This window comes from Cyclopterus lumpus, chromosome 15 (assembly GCF_009769545.1).
Source record: "Cyclopterus lumpus isolate fCycLum1 chromosome 15, fCycLum1.pri, whole genome shotgun sequence".
Lineage (NCBI taxonomy): Eukaryota > Metazoa > Chordata > Actinopteri > Perciformes > Cyclopteridae > Cyclopterus > Cyclopterus lumpus.
The window spans coordinates 11,345,362-11,370,051 of record NC_046980.1 but is presented as its reverse complement, the minus strand read 5'-3'; the positions used below and the strand labels follow the sequence as shown (position 1 = coordinate 11,370,051).

General features: G+C 40.2%; 2 protein-coding genes across 5 annotated transcripts in view; one reads left to right on the top strand and one right to left on the bottom strand.

Moving 5' to 3' along the window:
• Nucleotides 1-9,787, bottom strand: part of col9a1b (collagen, type IX, alpha 1b) — a 17,586-nt gene extending 7,799 nt beyond the window's left edge. Inside the window, 17 exon segments of the mRNA XM_034551246.1 lie at nt 175-231; nt 1,132-1,185; nt 1,289-1,312; nt 1,475-1,510; nt 1,856-1,909; nt 2,959-3,021; nt 3,119-3,154; nt 3,254-3,316; nt 3,696-3,716; nt 4,593-4,676; nt 5,759-6,155; nt 6,474-6,606; nt 6,974-7,060; nt 7,930-8,003; nt 8,142-8,270; nt 8,503-8,587; nt 9,656-9,787. Of these exon segments, the coding sequence (XP_034407137.1) occupies nt 175-231; nt 1,132-1,185; nt 1,289-1,312; nt 1,475-1,510; nt 1,856-1,909; nt 2,959-3,021; nt 3,119-3,154; nt 3,254-3,316; nt 3,696-3,716; nt 4,593-4,676; nt 5,759-6,155; nt 6,474-6,606; nt 6,974-7,060; nt 7,930-8,003; nt 8,142-8,270; nt 8,503-8,537 (1,347 nt within the window). The 5' untranslated portion in view covers nt 8,538-8,587; nt 9,656-9,787.
• Nucleotides 9,132-24,690, top strand: fam135a (family with sequence similarity 135 member A). Of its 4 annotated transcripts, none has more exons than XM_034551241.1 (21): nt 9,132-9,459; nt 11,552-11,681; nt 12,756-12,835; nt 13,652-13,791; nt 14,236-14,306; nt 14,440-14,613; nt 14,972-15,098; nt 15,977-16,130; nt 16,693-16,770; nt 17,417-17,466; nt 18,779-18,937; nt 19,042-19,115; nt 19,257-19,411; nt 19,535-21,500; nt 21,620-21,780; nt 21,888-21,979; nt 22,074-22,171; nt 22,355-22,506; nt 22,656-22,766; nt 22,880-22,993; nt 23,131-24,259. In XM_034551241.1, exons 2-21 carry the CDS (start codon nt 11,605-11,607, stop codon nt 23,334-23,336), a joined length of 4,239 nt encoding a protein of 1,412 aa, XP_034407132.1. In that variant the 5' UTR covers nt 9,132-9,459; nt 11,552-11,604; the 3' UTR covers nt 23,337-24,259. The 4 variants fall into 4 exon arrangements, with proteins under 4 accessions (XP_034407132.1, XP_034407133.1, XP_034407129.1 ...); XM_034551242.1 differs by having other exon boundaries at nt 9,163-9,459; nt 18,782-18,937; nt 23,131-24,690; XM_034551238.1 differs by having other exon boundaries at nt 9,163-9,459; nt 13,628-13,791; nt 23,131-24,690.

The following is a 24,690-nucleotide window of genomic DNA, read 5'->3' as shown; positions in this document are numbered from 1 at the left end:
GAAATTGAGAAAAAGTTCCCACTTTTATAATGTGATTTATCAACATTATGATGGATCTAAAGAGCTTGTATATCACCAGATAAAAGGCCATGTGCAGAGGTGGTATCGCTAACAAAGAAAACATGCTCCGTCCCATGTGATATATAAATGTAATCATTTGCAAATCTGTGTCACTTACTCTGGCCCCGTTGGCCCACGGGGTCCCTGTGGCCCTCTCACACCTATGGACCCCTGCAGAAAGACATGAAATGTGTCAAAAAGCACACAAAGAGAACACATGCACTGCACTCTCCACCGTGACATTCGGAAGGTCCTGGCATGCACCGAGCCTTTCTTTGCTTTACTGTGACTTACACACTCTGCACCCACTTCGAGCTCACAATAACACATTATACTACAAAAGTCAACACTCTTGATGCAAGCCGTTTATGCTCTGACATTTCATTGGTTGTGTTTTCCAAAATAAATACTGTTTGGATCAGTGCCCTGTGAAATGAATTCAGTATTTTAAGAAACATCCATAAAACAAATAAAACATTCTTTTCAGTTTCCGTTTCTTACACAAATGTACCTCAACCAGATTTTAGCCAGTAAGATTGAATGTCTGCAAATGCATTTTAGCACTTTTTATATGTGCAAATTCTCATTCAGGATCATTTCATGTTATCATGTATAGTCGCTAAACTCAGATTGCAAGCCTGACATTATATCTAAAATCACTGTAAACTGATGTGGACGTATGAAATAAAAACATTATACAAAATAAAGCTAGTAAAATACAGTGCTTTTTGATTGATCATATAACAGGTATGTTTATATGTATGCATACATTTTGTCATAGACCTGTGGTTTAAGCTCAATTTGTTGACACTACAGTAGGTATTGCTGTACAGTCCAGATACATGTTTGTATGAGTCTAATTATGATCTCTAGACAGGTTTCAATGATGTATCTGGTGAAAGTGGCTTTACATACATTCAGTATTTTTCACTGCCGCTTGTAGCAACTTGGCCGACACATGAAGATAAACGGGTCTAATGGGAGCTTTCCAGCACCTCAGTGCTCATGGTGGGAGGAGTTGATGCTGCAGTGTATTTTCTAGTACCAGCCTATTTTTCTTTCTGTACTCACAAGTGGTCCAACTTTTCCAACTTCACCCCCAAGTCCTCCAGGCCCGGGTGGTCCCTGTTCAAAGTAACATTGCAGGTATTCAGTATTCACACGTTTGACAAAGACCACCAAAGTGTATATAAACTGTGGTATTCGTTGTGTAGCATAAATAACTTACCATCAGTCCATCAGGCCCAACGCCCTAAAGAGAGACATATATACAGTATGACATATACCATTTGGTGTACACGATACAGACATAAATAATTCTTCGTTCTAGATTATGTTATTTCCTGATGATCATGGTTCATGGATCATGTTCTAATCCTTGGACTGACAGGTCTAGAGAGGAAAAGATACTCACAGTGGCTCCACGAGGTCCAGACTTTCCAGGTTCCCCCTAAAGAACAAAGATAAAGACATTAGACATTACAGAGAAGTAGAAATAACAGCTGAAACACTGTGTGCGCCTGCAGTTAACATTCCTCCAGCTCATCACGTCACATGACTGCGCCAGGCACACTTGACCCAGCAATGTTTAGCCTAATGAGGACCGATGTTGGGGCTCCACTCCCCACGGAGATTACACAGAAGACTTGCCGGATTAAGTCTCATTTGTCATGAGGAATTGGTTTATGCACTGCGGCTCCTGCTGCTATATGCCAAAAAGACCGGACAGCAGCTTGGCACCATATTTCACTGACAGTCTCTGAAGCAGGAAAGCAAAGGCTCATTAGTCACTCACTTTCTGTCCGAGGGGACCGTCGGGCCCAGGATCTCCAACAGGGCCGGTCAAACCCTGCAGAGGAGAGACATCGTGTTTAACTAATGCATCATAACAAAAACAACCTGAGCTCACTTCATTAACTATATATCTTCACCCTTCATTTGAAGATTATTCAAAAGGGAATATATCCCCATCTGTAAATACTAGTAAATCCAGTATCAGATGTCTATTTCTTACATCATCATACCATAATCATACTCCAGTGGGAGGAGTCCTACATATTCATACATGGGATTAACTAGACTATAACCCCCCTCCTCTGAAGTGTTTCAATATATAGTGCAGTGCAGCTCAATGTTCATCAGTCACATTGAAATCAAAGGTCTGTTTTTGAGCACGTCATGACATCCACAGGAGCAACTTCACAGACACACAGAAAAAGTCAGCACCGGGGCAGAGGGCAAAACTCTCAGACTGCAAGCCAAGCAGAGAGCAACATTCCTCTGGCTCATTTCAAACAAGCGCAGTGAAAGGAATCTTTCCACACCGTTTTGAGGATTCTCGACAGCAGATACCAACAGCAGCAGGCCAACAAAGCTGCTGTTGTTCTCATAGTCCTGGTATATGTATCGAGGTATAACACAGCAGCAATGGCTCATAATGCATACAACAAATACATTATATAAAATAACATTCTGAAACTCCTTCAAGATGAACTAATATGCACCTACAGCCCCTCTTTGTTCGTCTATCATCAGCACCAGTATTGTGTTTGGATGTTTTCCTAACCCTCCTTTAAACTCTAGGGAGCCAAGTTAATTACACACAGCATGGTTTACCTTCTTAAAAAGGAAATTAGATTTAGTTCATCCTGTTTAATAAATTCCTCACATTTTTGCACACATTCAACCACCATCCCATGCTACATCTTAAATCACATTGGTTCCCTATGCAAGACTAAAAAGTGTCAACATAATCTATGATGGTGGGAGGATCACACTTTGTCATTCCACCCCCTTGCAGACTTGTGGATTGCATGTTTACCTTGTTGTGGCTAACAATGCAGATGTACTGTATGAAATATGCATGGATGTATTAAATATGAAATCAAGAGTACTCACATCATTTCCAGGAATTCCAGGTAATCCTGAAGAGCCGGGTTTACCTGCATCTCCATCCGGTCCCTCAAAACAAAGTTCCACATACACACATATTTCAGTGAAAAGCCCTACCATGAAAAGCAATGCATCATTTAATTTGTGGATTTAATATCATAATTACAATAAGTCCCTCATCACCATCTGCTCCCCTTTCCCCCTGAAATGAAAGAGATGGAATGCTTTAAGGTGAGCAGATAGTGAACGATGTCTTAGTATTTGGTACATGATGTAGATAATGTTACGGAAGAGCACTTACATCAATGCCATCGATTCCTGGGACACCTGCAGGTCCAGGAGGGCCAGCAGGTCCTTGGCTCCTCTGAGTGACAAAACAATTACAATAATAATATTAGAAAATGTGAGCTTGCATTTCAAAAAAGGCCCCACCAACTTGTGCCATTTCTTGTAGAGACTATATGAAAATTGAGAGCAGGTGTATTGCCTTATTGTATGTTAAGACTGGGATACATTGAAATAGCTTGCAGTCTATAGAGGTGATTTCTGATTGCAGAAAGCATTAGCATGTAGCACTTTGCAAAAGGAAACATTTAAAAAGGACACTACAGACAATAGTCTCATCCCTGATTTTTTTTTTGGTGCCAGATGGCCAATCAATTTACTGGATGAAACAAGCTCAGTATCTCGCCACAATTGTCGGTAAAATGTATCATGTTATTTGGCACCAGACAAACACTCACCTGTACTTCTGTCACATCAGTCTATAGAGACAAATATAGATACCGGAGAGAGAGAGAGAGAGACACAGATAGAGAAACACAATAAGTCTTACTTGAGCGGAGCAGATAAGGACAAGCTGCAGAAGCAGACCCACAAGTGGCCCTCTAACGCTGGGGCCCCGAGCCATGATCTCCCCGTGGGCAGGAAAGGTAAACGTGTAATCCTTTCTCTGGGATTTGTTGGGTTGAAGGAGCCCCCGACAAAACAAGCCAACTGAATCGGCTTCAGCTATCTAGACCGTCCGAGGTCCCACAGCCATCAGGCGGCTTATGTATATTCATACAATGTTTGGCTACAGGAAGGGATTGGAGGGTTTGCAGAGGGGGGCACCGCGGGGAGGGGCCTCAATGCAAACACCTCCAATAGGGAGGGTCAGCGGGATATTTAACCTCTGCCACTTATTGTATTCCAATGAGACAAATGTAAGTTTTCACTGTAATTATCAAACATATCTTGTGAGGGCGACTATAGGGGCAAGTGGAGCAAAGTTCAAAGGCACACAGTATCGCTTTTACGCACTCAATTTGAGTGTTGCCTGATTTGATTTCCCATCTCAATTAAGAGCAATTAGGGTCATCCCGCTGAACCAATATTAAAGCTCCAACACCTCAAACTACGGACTCCATTATTATTCACAGTGTTATAATAATAATAATAATAATAATAATAATAATATTAATGCATTGAATTTATATAGCGCTTGTCATAACACTCAAAGACACTTTACAATTATAGCATCCTATAAGCTAAAAAATAAGAATAACTCAAATACAGGTAAAACAAATAGGGACTTTCTCAGTTGCTCGGACCCTAATAAAAATAAAAAAATAAAAAAATAAAATGGTAATGTATCTTACCAATGCCCTGGCTGGGAGGTCATAACAAGCCTCTGTCCGGGCTCGCGCCGCGTCGCAGTGAATCAGCATTGACTGGAGTTCAAACTTCATAAATACACGAAGAAAAATAATACATTAGCACAATGTGATCTTGTCAGATGTGCAGTGTAATCCCGGAACACGTTGCATGTTAAGGCTTCACACACCGACGCTGCGTCCGGAGACCAAGGCTGTCTCCATTCACAATAATTAAAGCCCGAAAAGCAGAACTCAGGCTGTGTTTGCGGAATACATATACGTGATAATCTGAGACTCATTATTGAAACATTACCATGGAATCAAATGCCTATATGGAAGTTAAAATTCGTGATGTTCGTGTGCACATGCGCGTGAGTCTTTGGAAACCTTCCACCTGAGCTGCACTGTGTTGTATTGCAGGAGTGTTTAGCACAGCGTGTATTCTTCGCCAGAACCTGCAACAAATTCCACACATTGTGTCGGTAAAGTCTAAATGGAGACACAGCAGACGTCGACGATACTGAACATTGTCACAGACAAACCAAACAGGAGGGTGAGAAAACACAGGGATTCCCAAACGTGTGCGTGTCAAAGCAGAAACTCCTCTTCTTCGTACATGTATTCGAGCATTTTAAAGTTCCAATGTTACATGTATGCTTTCTTGTAAAAGCATACACAAACATGCGGTTCCTCTTCAGCTCAAAATGGAAATTAGAAAGTTTGGCGCACGTGCACGATCACTCAAGTGACAGTGAAACAATATAAGCCATGTGAGCACAAGGCTTTCGTGGAACATAAGTAAACAGGGATTTCTTTCAATAAATAAGTTATATATCAGTTCGAAAACACTATTCATCTCGAATTCATTACGTTTTGCAGGTCGTCTAAACCTTAAGTAAACTGAATGAATATGCATCATATACAGTCAAGAAGAAAGGATACATGTGTCTCTCTCTCTCTTAAATAATTGAATAAAGAATGGCAAAATGAAAACTGTTAAATAATGTTGTATGGTGCTTTAGAAACGGGATCTCTTTCCACCAATCTCCCTGAACTCTGATGAAGTGTGGGGCTGTAGCTGTGGAAGTGGTGGAATTATAAAGTGTCTGAAATGTTTATAGTTATTGCTTTAGTTGCGAAATGAAAGCTCAGTGCTTTGATGGCCGTACCGGCATTGCCACCACTGGATTGTCCTTGAGCTTTCCTATCAACGTGAAGCCATCCAAGCTGACTTTCCGTCGGGGTGGTATATTTTGGGAGCCGACCATGACACAGTCCACGAAAAGGACAACAGAGCGCCTGCTGACTTGGAGCAGGACTTGGTGCCACTGGTCATTGAACAGAAAAGCCAGAGGGCTGAAAGCAACAGTCTGCCTCTCGGTGTCCAGCGCTGTGAAGGTAAACTCCAGAGACCGAGACTCCCCGTTGAGTCTGACGGCTAGCTGCTCCTTTCCATTTTCATACTGCATTTGCCAAATATTCCAGTTTTCTTTTATGGCGCTGCCACTCATGCGCAGCACAGCCACAAAGGCAAACTCCTCCGGCAACCCCAAGGGATAAGCTGATCTGAAACATAAAGGGTGGACTATTAAACACTCAAGCTTGAATGTTCGATTAAAAAAAAAGAAGAATATTCCATGTATGATGTCTGTATCATCCACCATTGTCCTGTTTATGATGTTCAAATCATATATCTCATCATATAAATTCAATTGCTGTGTGATTTATTTCTAAAATTGTATTCTAGAAGGAATGTGGTAGTACAGTTAAAGCCATAAGTTCTTATGTTCAGGACCATGGACAGGGTAAATGGCGTAATACCATTTTAACCACTAGGGGTCAGTATTTACTCATGTAACTCAATTTTAACGCCCTGGAGCTTACCTTGTGTTGATCCTAAAGTTGAACGCTGGGCCTATTCGATAAGCAACGTGCTGTGGAGCTGATCCTGTAACTTTTTGAATAGTGCCCCTTCTTGCCAGCTCAGCAATGTGGAATTGGGACATAATATAAAACCCTAAGAGTGCAGGGAAAAAAGAGTGGTTAAATGCAAAAATCATCTTCCAGGTCCATGACCTTGGGTACTATATCACAAATTGCTCTAATGATTATTGGAAGGGCGAAACAATATACGTATACTTACAATATATATTTGAGATTTTTCCAAACTCTGCTAATACAAGATCATTTTTTTACAGTTTCACAAACATACAGTATCTGCATAATAAGTACACATTTTACTGTATGTGTGTGTATATATATATATATATATAGATATAGATATAGATATATATGTGTATATCTTTGTATGGGACTCAAATGAGTTTTCCTCTTGTGCAGGGCAATTCAAAAAAGCAAAAAAGCAAAAGTGTTTGTGAATCCACCTGGGAAATGGTCCTCCCCAATGCTGATCTGAGGGCACATGGACTGCTGCTCCATATGAATACCAACTTGAGATGAAAATCTCACAGCTGCAAAATGGAAACAGAAAGCAACCCGTTAGTAGTCCAAGTTTTTTTTGTGTGTGTGTGTGTGTGTGTGTGTGCGCGCGCGTGCATGTGTGTATGCGCGCGTGCGTGTTTGTGTGTGTTGTGGGAAGAGAATAAAAGCTCAGTGTTTGGAAAGCTGCACCATCGCCTTGAATAAATATTAGACTATCTCTGGCTGTTTGTGGTTTCCTCTTTAACACTTAAGTTCTAGATGTGCCAATGTTAACACATCTGGACAGGAAGTTAAATATCTTATTAAGTTTAAATAATTGCTTCACATCCAATAAAGTGTTCCTTTTGACATTTGACAAGCAGGCAGCCAGCATTGTATTGACATTACCACAGTTATGCAATTGATAAGGAGGTAAGACACAATAATGCAAACGCTCACGGAACAAAGACTATGTAGTCATATAATTACATTACATATCATTTAATGATATCATCATGATAGTGCCTTATATAAATGCTAATCAATTAGCAGAGTTTGTCTGCTAAAAGAGGTCTGCAACATAAACAGGTAACAGAGCTCCACAGACCTCCTTGCAAATGCAATAACAAAAAACTGCACAATTATTCAATATGTCAAGAGGAACATATGCCACAACATGTGCCGAGCACAGAGAAAGTGCTGCAACAAAGACAAACAGCAGCAGAGGTATAATTAACATATTGAGTATGTAGTGGGTTGACAGATACTGATAATTGGCATTCGGGTGAATATTACTCGCCTTTGCAGCACTGCACTGCACTACTAAAATGTGGAGGTGTTTTCATGTGCAATGTTGACAATATTGTGTCTACCTTTGTTATCTCACCAATTGCACCTTTTAGTGTAGAAGAATACTTACTTTGTGAATGAAGTCCTGTGCAAAGATATTGTGGGATCAAATAGTAACAGCACAATGAGTACAAAAGGATATTTCTGGAATGCAATCAGAACAAAAATGCAGTTTGAGTTATGGCTGTCATATATAATTGAAATGATAGACTACCACAAATGTGGCATTGATTACATGTCAGTCACAAAACCCACAAGGTCACTGTTACATAAATTGTTTACCTTTTGACTCCAACCATTTCATAGCTTGATTTGGAAATGAAAAAACACCTGCTGCTGGATGTTTCTATAGATCGGCTTGCAGGAGAGAACAAGACCCTGTATAGTTGCCCCCTCAGCAGGAGTGAAAACCTGCAGGTCACAGTGAGGGGTCTCATATAGACTCAACTGTCATTTATTTGGGGGAGTGAGTCAACAGTCTCCACAGTGTCAACTTTACATTCCACTGGAGTGCTCTTGCTCCCACCTTGAATGTTTTTTCAAGTACAAAGTCACTGTATTGTACCCCATTTGTTGTTCTATTGTTACGATTGTGTACCATAAGTGATACTAGTAAAATAAGGTGTGGAAAAGATTGCATTACCCTGCATTGGCTTTATTTGTCCAGCAGAACTGCATTCTGTGTGATCTCTATGGTTCCACGGTATTCAGACAACATTCTGCAGTTCCTGAAATAGGATGGAGGACGTGTATCTGTAAATTGTAGTGAAAAAAATCCAGACGCCATTCAAATGCATAGTGTTTATTACCAAGAAAGACAGATTGCATGATGTTTTCACAGGGAATTTGTTTTTAGAATATTTAAATATTTGTGCAAGGAAATAAAAACAATATAACTTGTTATGTGACAAATAGCCTCCTGGACATGCACTTAATTTCATTCTTGTTGGCAGGTTAAGCCAACTCATATTTGCTATACAGAGATAATAAAACACAGCCTACCCTGTGGGCCAAACAACACAAACCTTAGATACTACTATTCTTCAGCACTTGTTTTCATCTTTCATAGCAATTGACCTGCTCAGACGTGAATTTATGAAAACTATATAAACTGTTTAAAATGTATAGTTATTATAATAATACTAGTCATCATTATTATTATTATTATTATTATTATTATTATTATTATTATTATTATTATTATAAGTATCATTATTATTAGAAGCAACCAACGCTCAATTTATAGGTCGCATTTCTTCATGTGCGTCAACTGCGTCTCTTGTGTGTGCAGTAACGCGCAGTTAAATGTTCGTGACCGTCCAGGTGGAGCAGCACTTGCTGGTGCTGTCAGCTCGTCAGACTGAGCACAGTTAGCTTGATGGCTAACAAACACAAACAACCCTGTTCAGGGAGCTCCGTGGCCGCTCTACTCTGTGTGCCATTTTAAGGGCGTTGCTCCTCTAACACTCGCCAAACTAGGACGTGAACTACTCCGCACAGTGGTGTTTTCTGTCAACGGCTTACGGCGAAAGGACGGCGCGAGGACTACAATTGGAGCTAACTTTGGTTAGCTAGCTAATGTTAGCTTGCCAACGCAATGGTGAGTAGGGCTAGCTCGCGCTTACGGCTCATGTCGGACCCGTTGGTGACGTTACGGTAACTCTTACTGTTCGCTGGCTCCGAGTGAGAGTTTACGTTCACCTTGGCCTTTTCACGTATCCTGTGTTTGGTGTTTTTCGCATCATCCCTGACCTTTTTGTGGGCCCCTGGCAACATATGTAACGTTAGCTTCCCACCTGTAACCGGTTACCCGTGAAATACCCATGCCGAGATTCTGCCAACTGGCCGTGGACGTGTCGCGCCTCACTTGCTCCAGGAATAATGAGTCGTAACTTTTAATAGATGCTCCGTTTTCCCAAAACTGTTCTGTATCAGTTGTGGGTTGTTAGCTGGTGACGTAAAGGTTCCCGTTCTTAAAGAGGAAACCTTTCGCCGGAGTATGTTAAGGCCTTGTCGTAACAATATATACATATGTACGTTAAGACATGCATATTTATTTCATATATTTATATTTAACATTTGGCTTCAGTTAATGTTTTAAGGTTCCTTTCTCCTAGGTGGGTTGTTGACTTGATTTACCTTAAATGCCCAGCTAACGTTAATTGCAGGACTTTGATTTGGGAAATGTAGCATTTGGTTCTCTTTTGATTTTTCCAAATAAACATGAGTTAATGAACATACTACAACCAGCCTGCTTTGGCAGCTCCATTTGTTTATTTGCACCAACATTTCAGCATTCTGAATAGTCTGTACCTTTTCATATGATCCAAATTGGCATTCGTTACAAACGTGTAGTGTCACATCTTAAACTAAACTTGATGAACCAGTTCTTCTGACAAACCCGAGGCTCACCATTGGACCTGCACAGGATCACCAACCTGTAATAATACCCTTAAATGTACATTTTCTCCTTTTTTGAGTTACTTCATACCGGATATGTTTGTGTAAATATTTATAGACCCCTGCATTTGAAACTGGAGAACTGTTAGTCTATTGTACAGGTTTAACAATGCCCCCTTCCTCCTTCTTTCCTTCCATGTCATTATTGTACACTTCGCAGTCCAGTTACAAAGTAGGCTCAACAAAAGCAGCTGTCAGTGGTTTGACATGAGTGAATAATTCAGCTTGGTATAAGTTGTTCCTGGTGGCTTGATTCATATGACTGAGTTGCATAATCTGTCCGCAAAATAATAATTTGTGTCAGTTTCTGTAAAACAATGATAAAGTGGCTATTTCAAGATCTCAAGGGGAATTAAAGCCTAAATTAAGACATAAATGCATCAGGGACAGCCAGTTGTATTGATTTAACTAGTGGTGTCCTTGTATGTCCTCTGTCTCGTGCCCAGTTTGATTTAGTTTTTAACTGACATCTTTTAAAGATAACTTCTTCCAGGAATGGATCAACATAGCCTGCTACTATTTGCTCTGCGTTATGCATCTGTGTCAAACAGGTCACATTCCTGGTGGCCATTTGTATCTCATATTGGTTTTCACTTGCATGAATACAATGACTTGTGGTCTCCCAGTGGATGATTTATTCATTTCATTACATGACTAATTTAGGGACCGTCTGTAGGATTATTTTTTGACAGTTTTATTTCCCCCACAATACAGCCAAAAACAACTACATGGCCTTTTATTTAATTAGGCCGGACTAATCTTGAGCTAGAAATGTTAGCATTAAATGACAAGAATGTCTGTGTTTATTTCTAACACTACCAATTGGTAACATTGTAGTTCAGGGCTATTTTTTTCAATGTTATTCATAGTACTTTCCCTTACCCTGCCATACTAATGCTATTATGGTCAGGACTGTTAACCAATTAGGCCCAGAGGACAGGATGCCTCCATCCCGAGTAATAATTCCCCATAAAAGTTTATCCAAGTCTTGCATATTCTTAGTCTTGATCTTGTGGCTGTATTACTACTGCTGATGTTTTCTTTTAATTGTTGTCTTCCTCTTTTTTTAAAGATAAGTGGTTGGTTTTGTATAACTGGTGGATCATTTCAGTCCTGTCTTGTATTTACACCAGTTTGTCTCTTGTGGAAATACTGTATTTTAACCAAGTTGAAAGAATGTTTTTAAAGAATCCTGGAGCTGAAATTACCAATTTGATTACTTTAACCCATAGGCCTACAGGTGTATCCCAGATGATGTAAGGCACCCTTGCTTGTAGAGATCAAGATGACTGAAGTCCAGGCCACAGTGGAGTTCTCTGTGGAGCTCCACAAGTTCTACAACGTGGACCTGTTCCAAAGAGGGTGAGCATTGTCTCACTGTCTCTACGTTTTGTTACATCTCAAGGATGATCAGTGGAAACAGGATGCACCTGAGCTAAATTTTGAGTGTCATGGCAAAGGCTGTGAATACTTATGTACATGTTATGTTTTCGTTCTTTATTTTTAATAGATTTGCAAACATTTGCAAAAAACAGTTTTCACTTTGTCATTATGGGTTGTTGTGTGTAGAATGTTGAGGAAAATAATGAATTTAATCCATTTTGGAATAAGGTTGTAACATAACAAAATGTGGAAAAAGTGAAGCGCTGTGAATACTTTACGGATGCACTGTGCATTACAAAACTATGATGGCATGCTTTAGAGGGATTTAAACAAGCTTTTGGTTGTTGCTAGTGGTAGAGGACCAGGATCTTGAAAATGCTTTTTGTACAAACGGCATATCATATTAGTGCTAGATTGTACCATTTTATATGTTTATTTAAGTTGACTTTGCCCAGTAAAGAACCTATATGATTTAAAGAAAAGTTGCTATAGTTGCAGACAGTGAAGTATTCGACATGGGCACAGGCGAAGAGTAGCTTAGCTTTTCTCAGTCTAGGGCTGTCCTCAACCAAAGAGGAGTTGATTTTAATTGATTTAAAGGCTTCTTAAGTCGACTAAGACCAACATAGCTGATTGGTTTTAACTAATGGAGAGGAGGGAGCCGTATCTGAGTCACTTTCCACTACATTTTTTTATACATATTGATTACTGTAATGCTGCAGGGATAGTACAATTGTAAAGCTATTTGTGTTTAATTTGAACCCTGAAAATGTATGTCTTAGGAAGCCTCTATTGACAGAGCTTCAAGTAATCAAAATTCCTTTTTAGATTAGCAGTATAGATAAAACTCTTGCTCCATGCTCCTGGCTCGTCAGTGCTTTAAGAGCTCAGGTTTACTACACGAGTGACCGCAACAGAAAGTTTGTTTATTCATGAAAGTTGTAGTGTCATTTTGCAAGTGCGTGTGACTGACCTGTGCCGTTTGTACCTTCTTCACAGAGCCTCTAATGTTACTCTGGACCATGCTAATATACAATTTGTCTGCATTTTCAGGTTCTACCAGATTCGTGCCGGTCTTAAGGTGCCACCCAGGGTTCCACACAAGGTTGAGACCAGTCTGCTTCACCCGGGAGGTAAATACATTTTTGATGATGGAAAGAGACCTTTTCTGTATTTTGACAGTATTCATGTACCATTTGTGGATCCAGTTGGTCAACCCAAGCCCAGCCCCTTTCCTTTCAATTCTCCAGTTAAAACCATAAAAGTATGCAGGGTGCATATAGTAACGCACTCTTTCTGTTTTTATTGGAGAGCTGTTTGTGTCATTGACACTCATTAAGTCCTATTTATCCTTTAGGTGGACTTGGATACATCACTTTCATTTCTCTGATATTAGATGAAAATTGTTATTGCAGATTTGGTTTACTTATTGTTTTGTTAACAGGGAGCTTGTAGGGCACTGGCTTATTTAACAGGCCAATCCTTGTTCTCATTATTTCTCTAAGGCTCTGCTAATTTCGCACAAAGCACTCAATTCTTTGTTTCATAAATAAATGGGATCATCAAGGGTTTGCAATTCCAATGTTTAAATATTTTAAATTTAATTTGTAATACTTTGAAAACCTTGCTCAATAGAGTAGATGTGGAAAATGCACTACACTTTCATCTTCAATGCAGACCTGATAAGGTCAGATAATTTTTGGCACAGGTTCTAATGAATATTATTATCTGTAGGTTTGCTCATTTATAATGTTTTTTTGGATCAGCAAAATCTTCTAGCTTTCTCTCCATCTTTGAACAGTCAGCCGTGTGAAACAACACCTGACATACTAATGGTTTGCTGCCTGGTCAAGTGTTTCTAAAGTGTATACAGAAAAACCGGTTTGCTATAATCATTCAATTGTTTACTTTTCATAAACACACAGTTAATTCTGGTGGTGTTTGTCTAGGCTCTGATCTGGCATTTCCCGCTTTAGTCCAAGATGATGTCATCTGCAGCAAAACTTTTCAAATTCTGTACAAGAATGAAGAGATTGTGGTCAATGACGTCCTCCTCTTCAAAGTGATGATGCTGCTGGATGAGAAAAAGGTACATTTTTCTGCATATATTTTTTTAATCGGTGAACAATATGATTGGGGATGTGAGTATAAAAGGGTTAAAAATATTTACATTACATTACATTACATGTCATTTAGCTTACGATAAGTTCATTCAACCATGAGTCCAAACTCAGAACAACAAGAATCAAGCAAGTACAATTTCTTCAATAACGTTAAACTACAGAGTACTATCCGTAAGAGCCATTTAAGTGCTACTAAAGTGCTAAAACATCAAAGTGCTATCGGTAAGGGACATTTAAGTGCTACTAGAGTGCTACTACGGCTCTACCTTCCCTATTCAAGGTATAGTCGAAAATATATATCATCTCAACAAAGAAAAAAAGAAGTAATACTTTTCATACAGGATTTGTTTTTTGCCCAATCTAAAATATGTATAATTGTGCCCCAATGTTTTTTTAATTTGTATTCTCAGGTGGAAGAGTCCCTCAATGACATTGATTTCCAACTCTTCTTGGATTTATATTTCACAGATGGTGATTACACGTAGGTGTTGCAACATTTTAACTGCATGTTCTTCTTTCAGTGTTTGCGAATTTGATATTGGCATCTCATATTAAAAACATAATAATAAGGCTCTAATGTGGACCACTGTATATTCCTTATTTAATTTCCACAGGCCAGATGATCCAAGCTCTCTACAGAATATCAGTGGCCGCACACTTCGTTTGCACTTTAGCCTTCAGCGAGGCATCCACCAACACGTCAATGTCATGTTTGACTACTTCCACCTGTCTGTCATGTCTGTAGCCATCCATGCCTCCCTAGTGGCTCTACATCAGCCCCTTATCAGGTCAGACTGCTACCTAACACAAAAAAGCATGTTGGACACTCACTGAATACAGTTATACATTCATGTAAGTGCTGCAGCTCTTTCATGGATCTCCATCATGTTATCTACTATTGTTGTTTGCGGTAAATTCCAACACATACCCATTTTTAGTTATTTAACTTGTATGTACATGCCATATATGATAGAATAAACTTTAATTTGCAGTGCTCATTAATTATTGTAGTGATTAGCATTTCACACTGGTCCGATTTGAGTACCTGGGACAGGGATGTCGTATGTGTAGAGATTGTAAAGCCCTCTGAGGCAAATTTGTGATATTGGGCTATACAAAATAAACTGAATTGAATTGTTTACCTAGTTTGCCTCGACCAGTGAAAACCACATGGCTTAACCGCAACGCTCCACCGCAGAGCAAAGACTCGGTCATCCCACCTCTGGAAAATGTGGTGTTTGGTGGCAGTTACGTCAAGCAAGTATCACCAGATGTAAGTGCACTTCCTTTATTCCACGATGGACAATGTCTTTGCAAATGGTTGTATTGTATTTGTAGATGCTTCTCAACTACTGAGTTGTCATGAAAGTCTGAAAGATGCCACTGTTGTATCATTTTACAAGTTTGCTGTATTACAAAGGGCTAAATTAAGCATTTGATAAGAAGTAAATTTGTGTCATAAACCTAATAATACTTCCTTTTATGAGGAAGAAATGAAGCTGAAAGAATAAAAACAACCATGCATGTATTGCCAGGCTGCCTGCCAGTAATACAGGCTTTGATTATTACATGGACAGTGCTGTGGACTTGGATTTGACACTTCTTCATCTCAGGTAGAATGGTGTGTGTTCATTGCATTTGAAGCACAGGGAGACGTGTCAGACTGTTGACATATAGGGCATCTATCAGAACATTGTCACATTTGGCCAGAAGTAATTGGCCTCTCCTGACAGAATGGTGGCCAGCTGAAGCTGCCCCTGAGATGTGGTAGTGTGAATGTACCAGAGTCATTATGACAGAACAGAGGCAATAACCCTCATCATTCCTTGATGCATCACTAATGGGCAGCTTGGGAACAACATTGCATCGACCACTATTCATTTCACGACCGGTATATGTGCAGCAAGCACAATAAAGAGTTGACACCTGGATATCGCACACAAAGTAAATGTCTGGAAGTACCTGGCAGGATAATCTGTTGGGATTTTTTTTATGGCTGTAATGATTACTATAATATAGTTTTTAAACTTCATATATAATGATATATGTGTATACCACTATATAGATTAATGTTGTATTAATCATCAAGAAACATGTTTTAAACATTAAATCATCTATACCATCTTTTCTGTGTCCTTCATGATCCCTCAGGGCAGGACATTCCTGGTGTCTGACCCCTGTCTGCAGCATGCCTTCAGTCTGCACCATAACCTCTGCTCCAATCTCCTACTGGCCTACCAGGGCCTCTTTGACTACTTCACCTCTATTACCAGGGACCTGCCCTCCTCCCATCGTATGGAACTAGGTATACACCACTATGACTTCACTGTAACTCATGCCACAGTGTGGAGATAACAACAGGTTGTATGAAATCCTAAATCCCAGACTTATTCAAATATGTCTCACACAGTCTTTATTCGTGTCATTTTCAACTCAAACACTGAGAAGAAGCAAGTATGCATACAGTACAATATTTTCTGAATCATCTTTTGCTTTGGTTGTATTTTTCATTGTTTTGTCTTTTCAGCATTAGTATTTGTTGTGTTGTTCTCATATCATTTCACCTGATCCCTACACATTGACACATTCTACCCTTTAAACAGACTACACAACCAGCAAGCCGCTAAGTTAATTCAGGAATCTAACTAAGTAATCTCAGTTCATTATACTAACAAAATTATTCTTGCACTCATTAGATAAGTCTGTTAACCAGTAGACTGAAGCCAAAATGTGCCAGCTCCTAAACACAAGTCATCGTTGTAACTGGTTCACTAAACCTAACCCACACAATTATACAGATATTAACCTATCCCAGAATACCAAGTAACAAAAGAGGTTAAATATGCCTATATGTGCAATCTTACTAGCAAAGTCCAGCATGCAAGTCCTATATGAGCGAGTACTCAGAAGACCCTATCCCCGAAGTCAAAGGCACGTCTACATAGGTATGTCCTGACCTTACAGTACCTCAAATCAGCCTGCCTCTTTTAGTCCTTTTTTTATTCACTCCTCTGTGTGTGTGTGTGTGTGTGTGTGTGTGTGTGTGTGTGTGTGTGTGTGTGTGTGTGTGTGTGTGTGTGTGTGTGTGTGTGTGTGTGTGTGTGTGTGTGTGTGTGTGTGTGTGTGTGTGTGTGTGTGTGTGTGTGTGTGTGTGTGTGTGTGTGTGTGTGTGTGTGTGTGTGTGTGTGTGTGTGTGTGTGTGTGTGTGTGTGTGTGTGTGTGTGTGTGTGTGTGTGTGTGTGTGTGTGTGTGTGTGTGTGTGTGTAATGATATGTTGCTGAGTAGATGGATTAATGTTATGTGCAAAATAAAAATTACTTCATCTAAATCTTGTTGGACAAACTTTTTTCTGTTCATGCAATTTACTTTCATTCCTTTTTTATTCACTCCTCCCTCTTTGTAGAAGTGTGTGTAAGAGTCTCACAACAATGTGAACCTGTAGAACCTGTAGTAACTTTCTGATACCAGTGTTGTCTAACACCTCTTCATTATTCTGCCTGTATTACAGGTCCTTCACCAAAACATTCTGTATAATTGAATAAATGCATTATAAAAGTGAATCTTAGTAATGCTGTTCCTCTGCCTTCTCAGAACAACTCGACTTAGAGGCCCGTCTAGCTGAGTTATGTGAACATGTCAAGGTAAGACTTTTTCATATTTCCTCAGTAGGCAATGATGCAACAACATTCATATAAAGCAACTAGCCTGGTGCTTAGTTTATAGGACAGGAGGAAGTAACAAGAAATATTTGATTAATGTGTCTCCTATGACTGGAGGGAATGAGTGAAGTCCTGATTTGTTGGAAGTCCACAATAGTGTTGCATTTAATGTACGATAGAAGTCGTACTAAAATTGTTTAGGGTGTGCGTAGGCACATCAATACTATTTGATGCTATCTGTTTGATTTTGGACGGTATCTTTTTGTAGGTAAAGTTAAGGTGGAAGCAAATGGTACCATACATGCAAACTGTTTGTTGCTGCATAAAAAAGGACAGCAAATTATGGAGAAGAGATGTCACTGAATCCTCTGTGCCGTGAGAGTTTGTTAATTTGTAAGCAGACTAGCAAGATCTCAGGTGTTTCTGCACAGTTGGTAGAATTACCTTCTTTTTTTTTTTTAAACTAGTCTCTGGAACATGTATAATTGTGTCGGTGAGAGAACCACTTTAGTAGATAGATCCTAGAGTCCTGAAGGGTTGGACCACTTCCGATTACGAGTGATGGAGAATGGTATGCAGAGCTCTGGATTGATAGGGATTTCTGTAGATGATGGTGGTGGCACATTATGCAAGTCAAGTTCCTCGTGTGTCTCAGTATATAGCAATTTATTTCCAAATATAGTATTTCATAGTAGATGTCCAATAACAATAGTTATTACAGACACATGAATGGAAATAGATTATCTTTATTTTTTTTGGAGACTTCATATACTGCTTCATTTTATTTTAACAAGCTGTTTTTTCTGATTGTACACTAATCATTTGTTTCAGTGCATGAAAATTACTGGAAAAACCATAATGTCTTAATTATTATTGCTTAACTGTTTAGAAAAAGTACAATCAACTTCAGGGCACAATGAGTGGGATTTGTCATTTAATGTTTGTAAACGCAACGTTAACATTAGCTCCTCCTCGGCTTAACAAGGGTTACATTACAGTCTGACACGTGGTCGCTATGTTTTTATAGAGGTTGACGCCCAGAAACGTCCCGAACACGGCAAATTGAAAAGGCAAGAAAATACAGGCAGACTAGGGCATGGTCTAAATACACTGCAAAACACATTTGGATCACGAATGAGAGGGATTATTGTTGTTTGTGTCTAGACATTATTTTTTCGGAAAATCTTTCTCATTGTGCAAAGTCCTGTTGCACAGAACTGCATGCCATTGTTCTTTAGGGAATAATGCTCACTTGAGCCCTCTGGTGGTTGACCTGTGTTTTGATACTTTTTAGCAGAAAGCTGAGTCCCCTGACGAGCTGGCAGAACTGGTAAATATGAACCTGGCACAGCTCTGCTCTCTGCTCATGGCTCTCTGGGGACAGTTCCTAGAGGTAGTTTCCCTGCAGGAGCATGTTGCTGCCCTACTAGCTATGGAGCACCATACACTGAGAGTGAGTCCCAACTTCTTAAATCCTCTGCAAGTTCAAATATTTGACAAGTTCCCTTTTGAATTACAAGAATGTTGATTGTATACTCTTATGCGGCTTTGTTACAGGTAAGGCGGTTTGCTGAGGCTTTCTTTTGTCTCGAACATCCAAGACAATCTGCATTAGCATATCAGGAACTACAGTGAGTTGCAGTGGCATTTTTGTTTAAGTTATACATTATAATATTTTAGATCAGTAGGTGCTGGCACAGGCTTGATAATGTAAGTATGGATGTTTTTATTTTGTCTTACTCTCTTCTTCCCTCCCTCCCCTCCTCCACCAGTGCTCACAGTCACCAGCAGATGACTAATGCCATCAAAAGCTCCAGCTACTTCTTGTCTTTGCCTCCACTTCCAGTGGCATGTGCAGACCTAGATGGTGATGTTAGCTCCCTGCCAATCATCTTTGAGGATAGATACCTGAATTCTATCACTGAAGGTCAGTAATGCAGTATTACCACTGAACTATATGTACAGTCAGAAGGCTTTGACTATTTGTTTTAAAAATAAATCTGTTTTTCCTTGTTGCTTTTTTTATGTTCAACATGGTTTGAATCTGAAGATCGTGATGGGCCCTGGCTTGGCATGCACAACACAAGGACTGGCTCGGTGTCCAGCAAAACAGACAAGCCCAACTCCAAGGAGAGCAGTGCAGCAGCTAGCCCCATACCTGAGTCTCAGTGTGCCCCTATGGATAACACCTGGCCAGACAGCTATGATCCACCACCCAAGTCCAAAGGAAAGTCGGTCAAACTGAAGAAAAATTCAAAGACTGAGAACTCAAAGAAGCTGATTAGACAGGGCTCTAAGGACTCTGTGGTGTTGGTGGGCTATAAGAACCTCAAAGCTCCATATGGTGACACAAAGCACAAGGAAGGAGAAGCTCCCCTCAACCAAGAAGAGGATCGAGATGCATTACAGAGGGACTCAAGTAGTTCTTTAAGGACTTATGCAAATTCAGTTTTTGACTCTGGTGCCACTTCAGCACACTGTGGAAACAGTGCTGTTGATTCTGTTGCAGATGACGATATTAGTACTGCTGCTTGTCCAAAAGGTTGCTTCAAAAAGCCTACGAACACTGACGTACAGAATAATCCTCAGGCTGGTACTGGGGTTATTGCTACAGGCAACCAACCACTTTGCAAAGATGAGCAAGTTGACCACGGTGGCCAAAAGCTGCCACAGTGGTCCGCTGGGCTGAAGCAAATTGAGGTGAAACCAAGTACAAAGGGCCCATACCAAGGGGACAAAGTAACTGTTCTGCTACCATGTCGGACTGATGGAACTGTAAGCGGTAATATTCCTGAGATCACCCAGATAGACGACTGTGACTCAAAGCAGTCTGTAGTGGACTCAGTTTTTGAAAGGCCTAGTAAAGAAGCAGCACAGCATAGTCTGGTCTCAGTACAGGTGAGGAGTGATTGTATCAGGCTGTCAGATGGAGAAGTCCCTAGTGCCTCATCTAGACTCTCAGACTCAGGCATCGAAAGTGAGCCTAGCTCCTTTGCCACTCAGCAAGTTCCAGGACTTCAGACTTCTGCAGGATTAGGCATCCCTGAAACAGGCATAGCTGCCCCCCAGCCTGAGAGGCCTCTCCTTAGTCCTGCACCACGGCCAGTTCAGCAAAGCTCTGTGCAAAAGCCCAGTGGGGCAGCAGAAATTCTTTACCCAGAAAATGCCAGTGCTGTCAGAGGAGTTCAGTCCTCTCTCACTTCCATCAACTCCTTGCCCTCAGATGAGGAGGGTGAAGGTTCCTCACGGGGCTCCAGTGGAGCTGAAGTCCGAGGCAGGAAGTCCAGTGTTTTGGTGCAGGAGCAGAGTGTAGTGTTCTCTGGGGATATCACTAACATACCTGCCATTGACACAAGATGCACCCTTAAGATTACTGCAGGTGATTCCCATCTTATAAAACCTTCCTTTGACTTGGAAACAGATGCCAAATTAATTACTATTTCTGATCTTGGACTAGAAGGAGCAGCTGGTTCTGGGGCTGTTAAAGAATCCCATAGTGACACCCATACCACCTGCCCTTCCAGTAACTCTGCCACCAGTAGCACTGACCTGGTAAAACGTGGAATGGTAGAGAACTACTTTGGCTCGTGCTCTAGCACAGATGTGTCTGAGATCAGTCCTGTGGAAACATCTGCTATAACACTGGGAATCCAGGCAGGACCACAGGAGGAGGGAATCCAGGCAGGACCACAGGAGGAGGACGAGGACGAGACCGAACATGAGATGATCGAGAATGGTTACTATGAGGAAGGTGATGGCTATGCTTTTGTCAACGGTGTTGCTGATGAGGCGCAAAGTGGGGATGGGGATGCAGCCGCTTCAGAGACGAGTCTTCTGTTTGAACAGCTTGGCATCGGCTACCCCCATGAAACAAAGGATTTATCAAATGCTCCCATCTGCTCCAACCTCGCCTCCAGCAGTGCTGGGTACAGCTTGGGCAGACCTCCCTGTCCCTCCACCTCCTTTTCATGTAGCCTGCGGTGGTATGAATGTGCATCCACACCACAGATCAAAGCGTGAGTCAGCTTGCACTATTTTTCTCAAGTCTCACTTAATGTTATACTTTATGCAGATATTTGTTCTGTCTGGCACATATAGATTAATATTCATCAACTATTTCATTATAATTATGCAGGTTCATTAAGGCAAAGGAAGAAATGAAACATCTAAAGCTGCCTGGCTTCTTGTATAGTGAAGTATCTGAGCTGGCATCCACTGTGCCCTACTTCAGCTTGGAGGAAGATGAAACTTGTGAAGAAGGCATCCATCTCATAGTCTGCGTCCACGGCCTGGACGGTAGGAAACCTTATTTTTTAGTGAATTTGGTCTGCTGGGCGTCTTTTTTGTTTTAATAAAAAAAAAAAAATAATTGATGTGTTTTTATGTTCCCTTTTCTGCTGCAGGGAACAGTGCAGACCTGAGACTAGTGAAGACTTACCTGGAGCTTGGACTGCCTGGTGCTCGTATAGACTTCCTAATGTCAGAGAGGAACCAGGTGAGTGGATAAGCAAACAGACACTACTGTTATCAATGGATAAGCTGTAACACTTTCATCTTTTCTTTTCATGTAATGCTCATTTCATCCACAGAATGACACTTTTGCTGACTTTGAGTCAATGACAGACCGACTGCTGGATGAAATAGTCCAGTACATTCAGATATACAACCTCACAGTGTCAAAGATAAGGTAAAATGCTCTATTCTACTCATAAATAAATGCTTGTTACCTTTGCAACCAGTTTACATTTTCCAAGTTTTTAAGCCAACTTCATCACTGATTGTGTTGGGAAATTGTTATTTAAATGGGTTATGTAACATTGTAAATGTGTGAGTGATGCGCATGTTTGATGTTGTTATGGTCACTTTGCAGCTTTGTGGGTCATTCCTTGGGGAACCTCATTGTTCGCTCAGTGCTAACTAGGCCCAGGTTTAAATGTTACCTGAGCAGGCTGCACACCTTCCTCTCCCTCTCTGGACCTCACCTGGGCACATTGTACAACAGCTCTGCTCTGGTCAACACAGGTAAGGCGACACATTTAGTTGCCGGTAGAAGATGGCACACAGATTAACAGCAAACCGTTAGTTGCCATGCAATATCATTCTCTCTCTCTCTCTCTCTCTCTCTCTCTCTCATGGTGGTTGATAAATAACTGTTAATTGTTTGTTCCTAGGCCTTTGGTTCATGCAGAAGTGGAAAAAGTCTGGGTCACTCCTTCAGCTGACTTGCCGTGATAACTCTGATCCTCGCCAAACTTTCCTCTACAAGCTCAGCAAGAAATCTGGTAAGCTTTGCTTTTTATAAAAACATTTTTTTACAAAATACATTTCAGGCTGTATATGTGGAATATGAGATTGTAGAAATAATGTTTCTATTATTCATCTCTTTTTTTTGAAGGTCTGCAGTTTTTCAAGAACGTGTTACTTGTCGGGTCACTGCAGGACCGTTATGTGCCCTATCATTCTGCCCGAATAGAAATGTGCAAAACTGCATTAAAGGACAAACAAACAGGTGGGTTTGGATTGACTAATTATGTCTCCAACTAAATCGTATTCCATCATACAATTCCAAACATTGTGGGCTCAAATTAGCTGAAGAACTAGGACCCAACTATGCCCTGTTCAGCCTGTTTCTCTTGTCCATACCAGGTTCTGTGTATGCTGAGATGATTGAGAACCTGCTGCTGCCAGTACTTCAGAGCCAAGACTGTAATCTAGTGCGATATGATGTCATTCATGCCCTGCCCAACACAGCCAACTCCCTTATTGGTCGAGCTGCCCACATTGCCGTCCTCGATTCTGAGATCTTCCTGGAGAAGTTCTTCCTTGTTGCAGGCCTCAAGTTCTTTCAGTAGAACTGTGGCAGAATCAAACGGTGTTGGACAAGAGGAATGTGGAGCTAATACCTCACTGCATCTAAACCGTATTCTGATTATCATATCTGGATTTTCTCTTGGTTTTCAAATGCATATAATCACTTTTCAAAGACATGAGCAAAATCACAATTTTCATTTAATGTTGTTTATGTTGGAATCACAGTGGATATGGACATTTTTATTTTTCTACTGCCATCTTTTAAACATTGTTGTGTTTGGGAAACTACTCCCATCATATGCTACATTTTTTAGTGGTGTTCATGTGTTATGTTAATAATTTTGTATTAGTTGTTCAATTAATATTAGATGTAGAACTGGAAATGTAGCTGCTACAAAAATGAAATGGCTATTTTGGTGAGCTGGCCCAAGTCGCGTCTGCCCATACTGTCCTCACCATTGCAAATGTTTCCCACCAATTTTAAGAGACATTGCATTGATTTGCACCACATTTACATTTTACAAGCTTTTGTACTGAAAATGATCATTTGTACAAGTTACTTTTTTATCAACAATTTTCCATCATTTTTAATGGCAAAGATTGCATTGAAATAGGATGAAATAGGATTGTTGCTCAGACTTCACAGCCTTTGCTTTGGTCTTAATACTTGCTGTTCTTTGCCATTGCTGAATTCTGCACAACATTTACCCAACCTGGTGTTGGGAGAATAAAGCTTTACCTACAACAAACAACATTTTATTAAAGAGGTTTTAAGCAATGATCCTCAGTCAGAAAAAGCACATAATGATAATATGAACTTATTTTATTGAAAGTGTTTGGTTGGTATAATTTGGTCATTGTGTTTGAACAAGAAAGTATTGCTTGGAATTTAAAAAATGTTTCTTGAAAAATTGTTTATACATATATATCATCTTATTCTACCATTAAATATGCATATTATGAAGTTGGTTAAATGACTTTTCTTTCTTATGTGTCCCTCCTAATCACAGGTCTTGGTAAACTAAGTGCAAGAAAACAGCTCTAAGGTGATTTCATATCACCTACTAATACACTCTTAGTCATGCAGTTTTCATGGGTGGGGAAGGTAGTTTTATGCGCTAACACAATTGTGATGAATTTGAGTCTAGTTTTGATTAACAGTCATATACATCTTTTGTTCTGGGTTCATTATGATTGAATGCATGTAACTGTAGAATGAATTATAGTGTGTCTTCGGTTTGTTCTGTTATTGTTGTGCCCTTTCTTTCAATGCTATTCATCTTGCTTTCATTATTGTTTAGATTGTTCTCTTTAATTGATCAAATGGTCCTGCAGGTGGCACTGTCATCACGGTCACTTGTTATTTTAAAGACCAACAATAAAAGTGGGAATTTG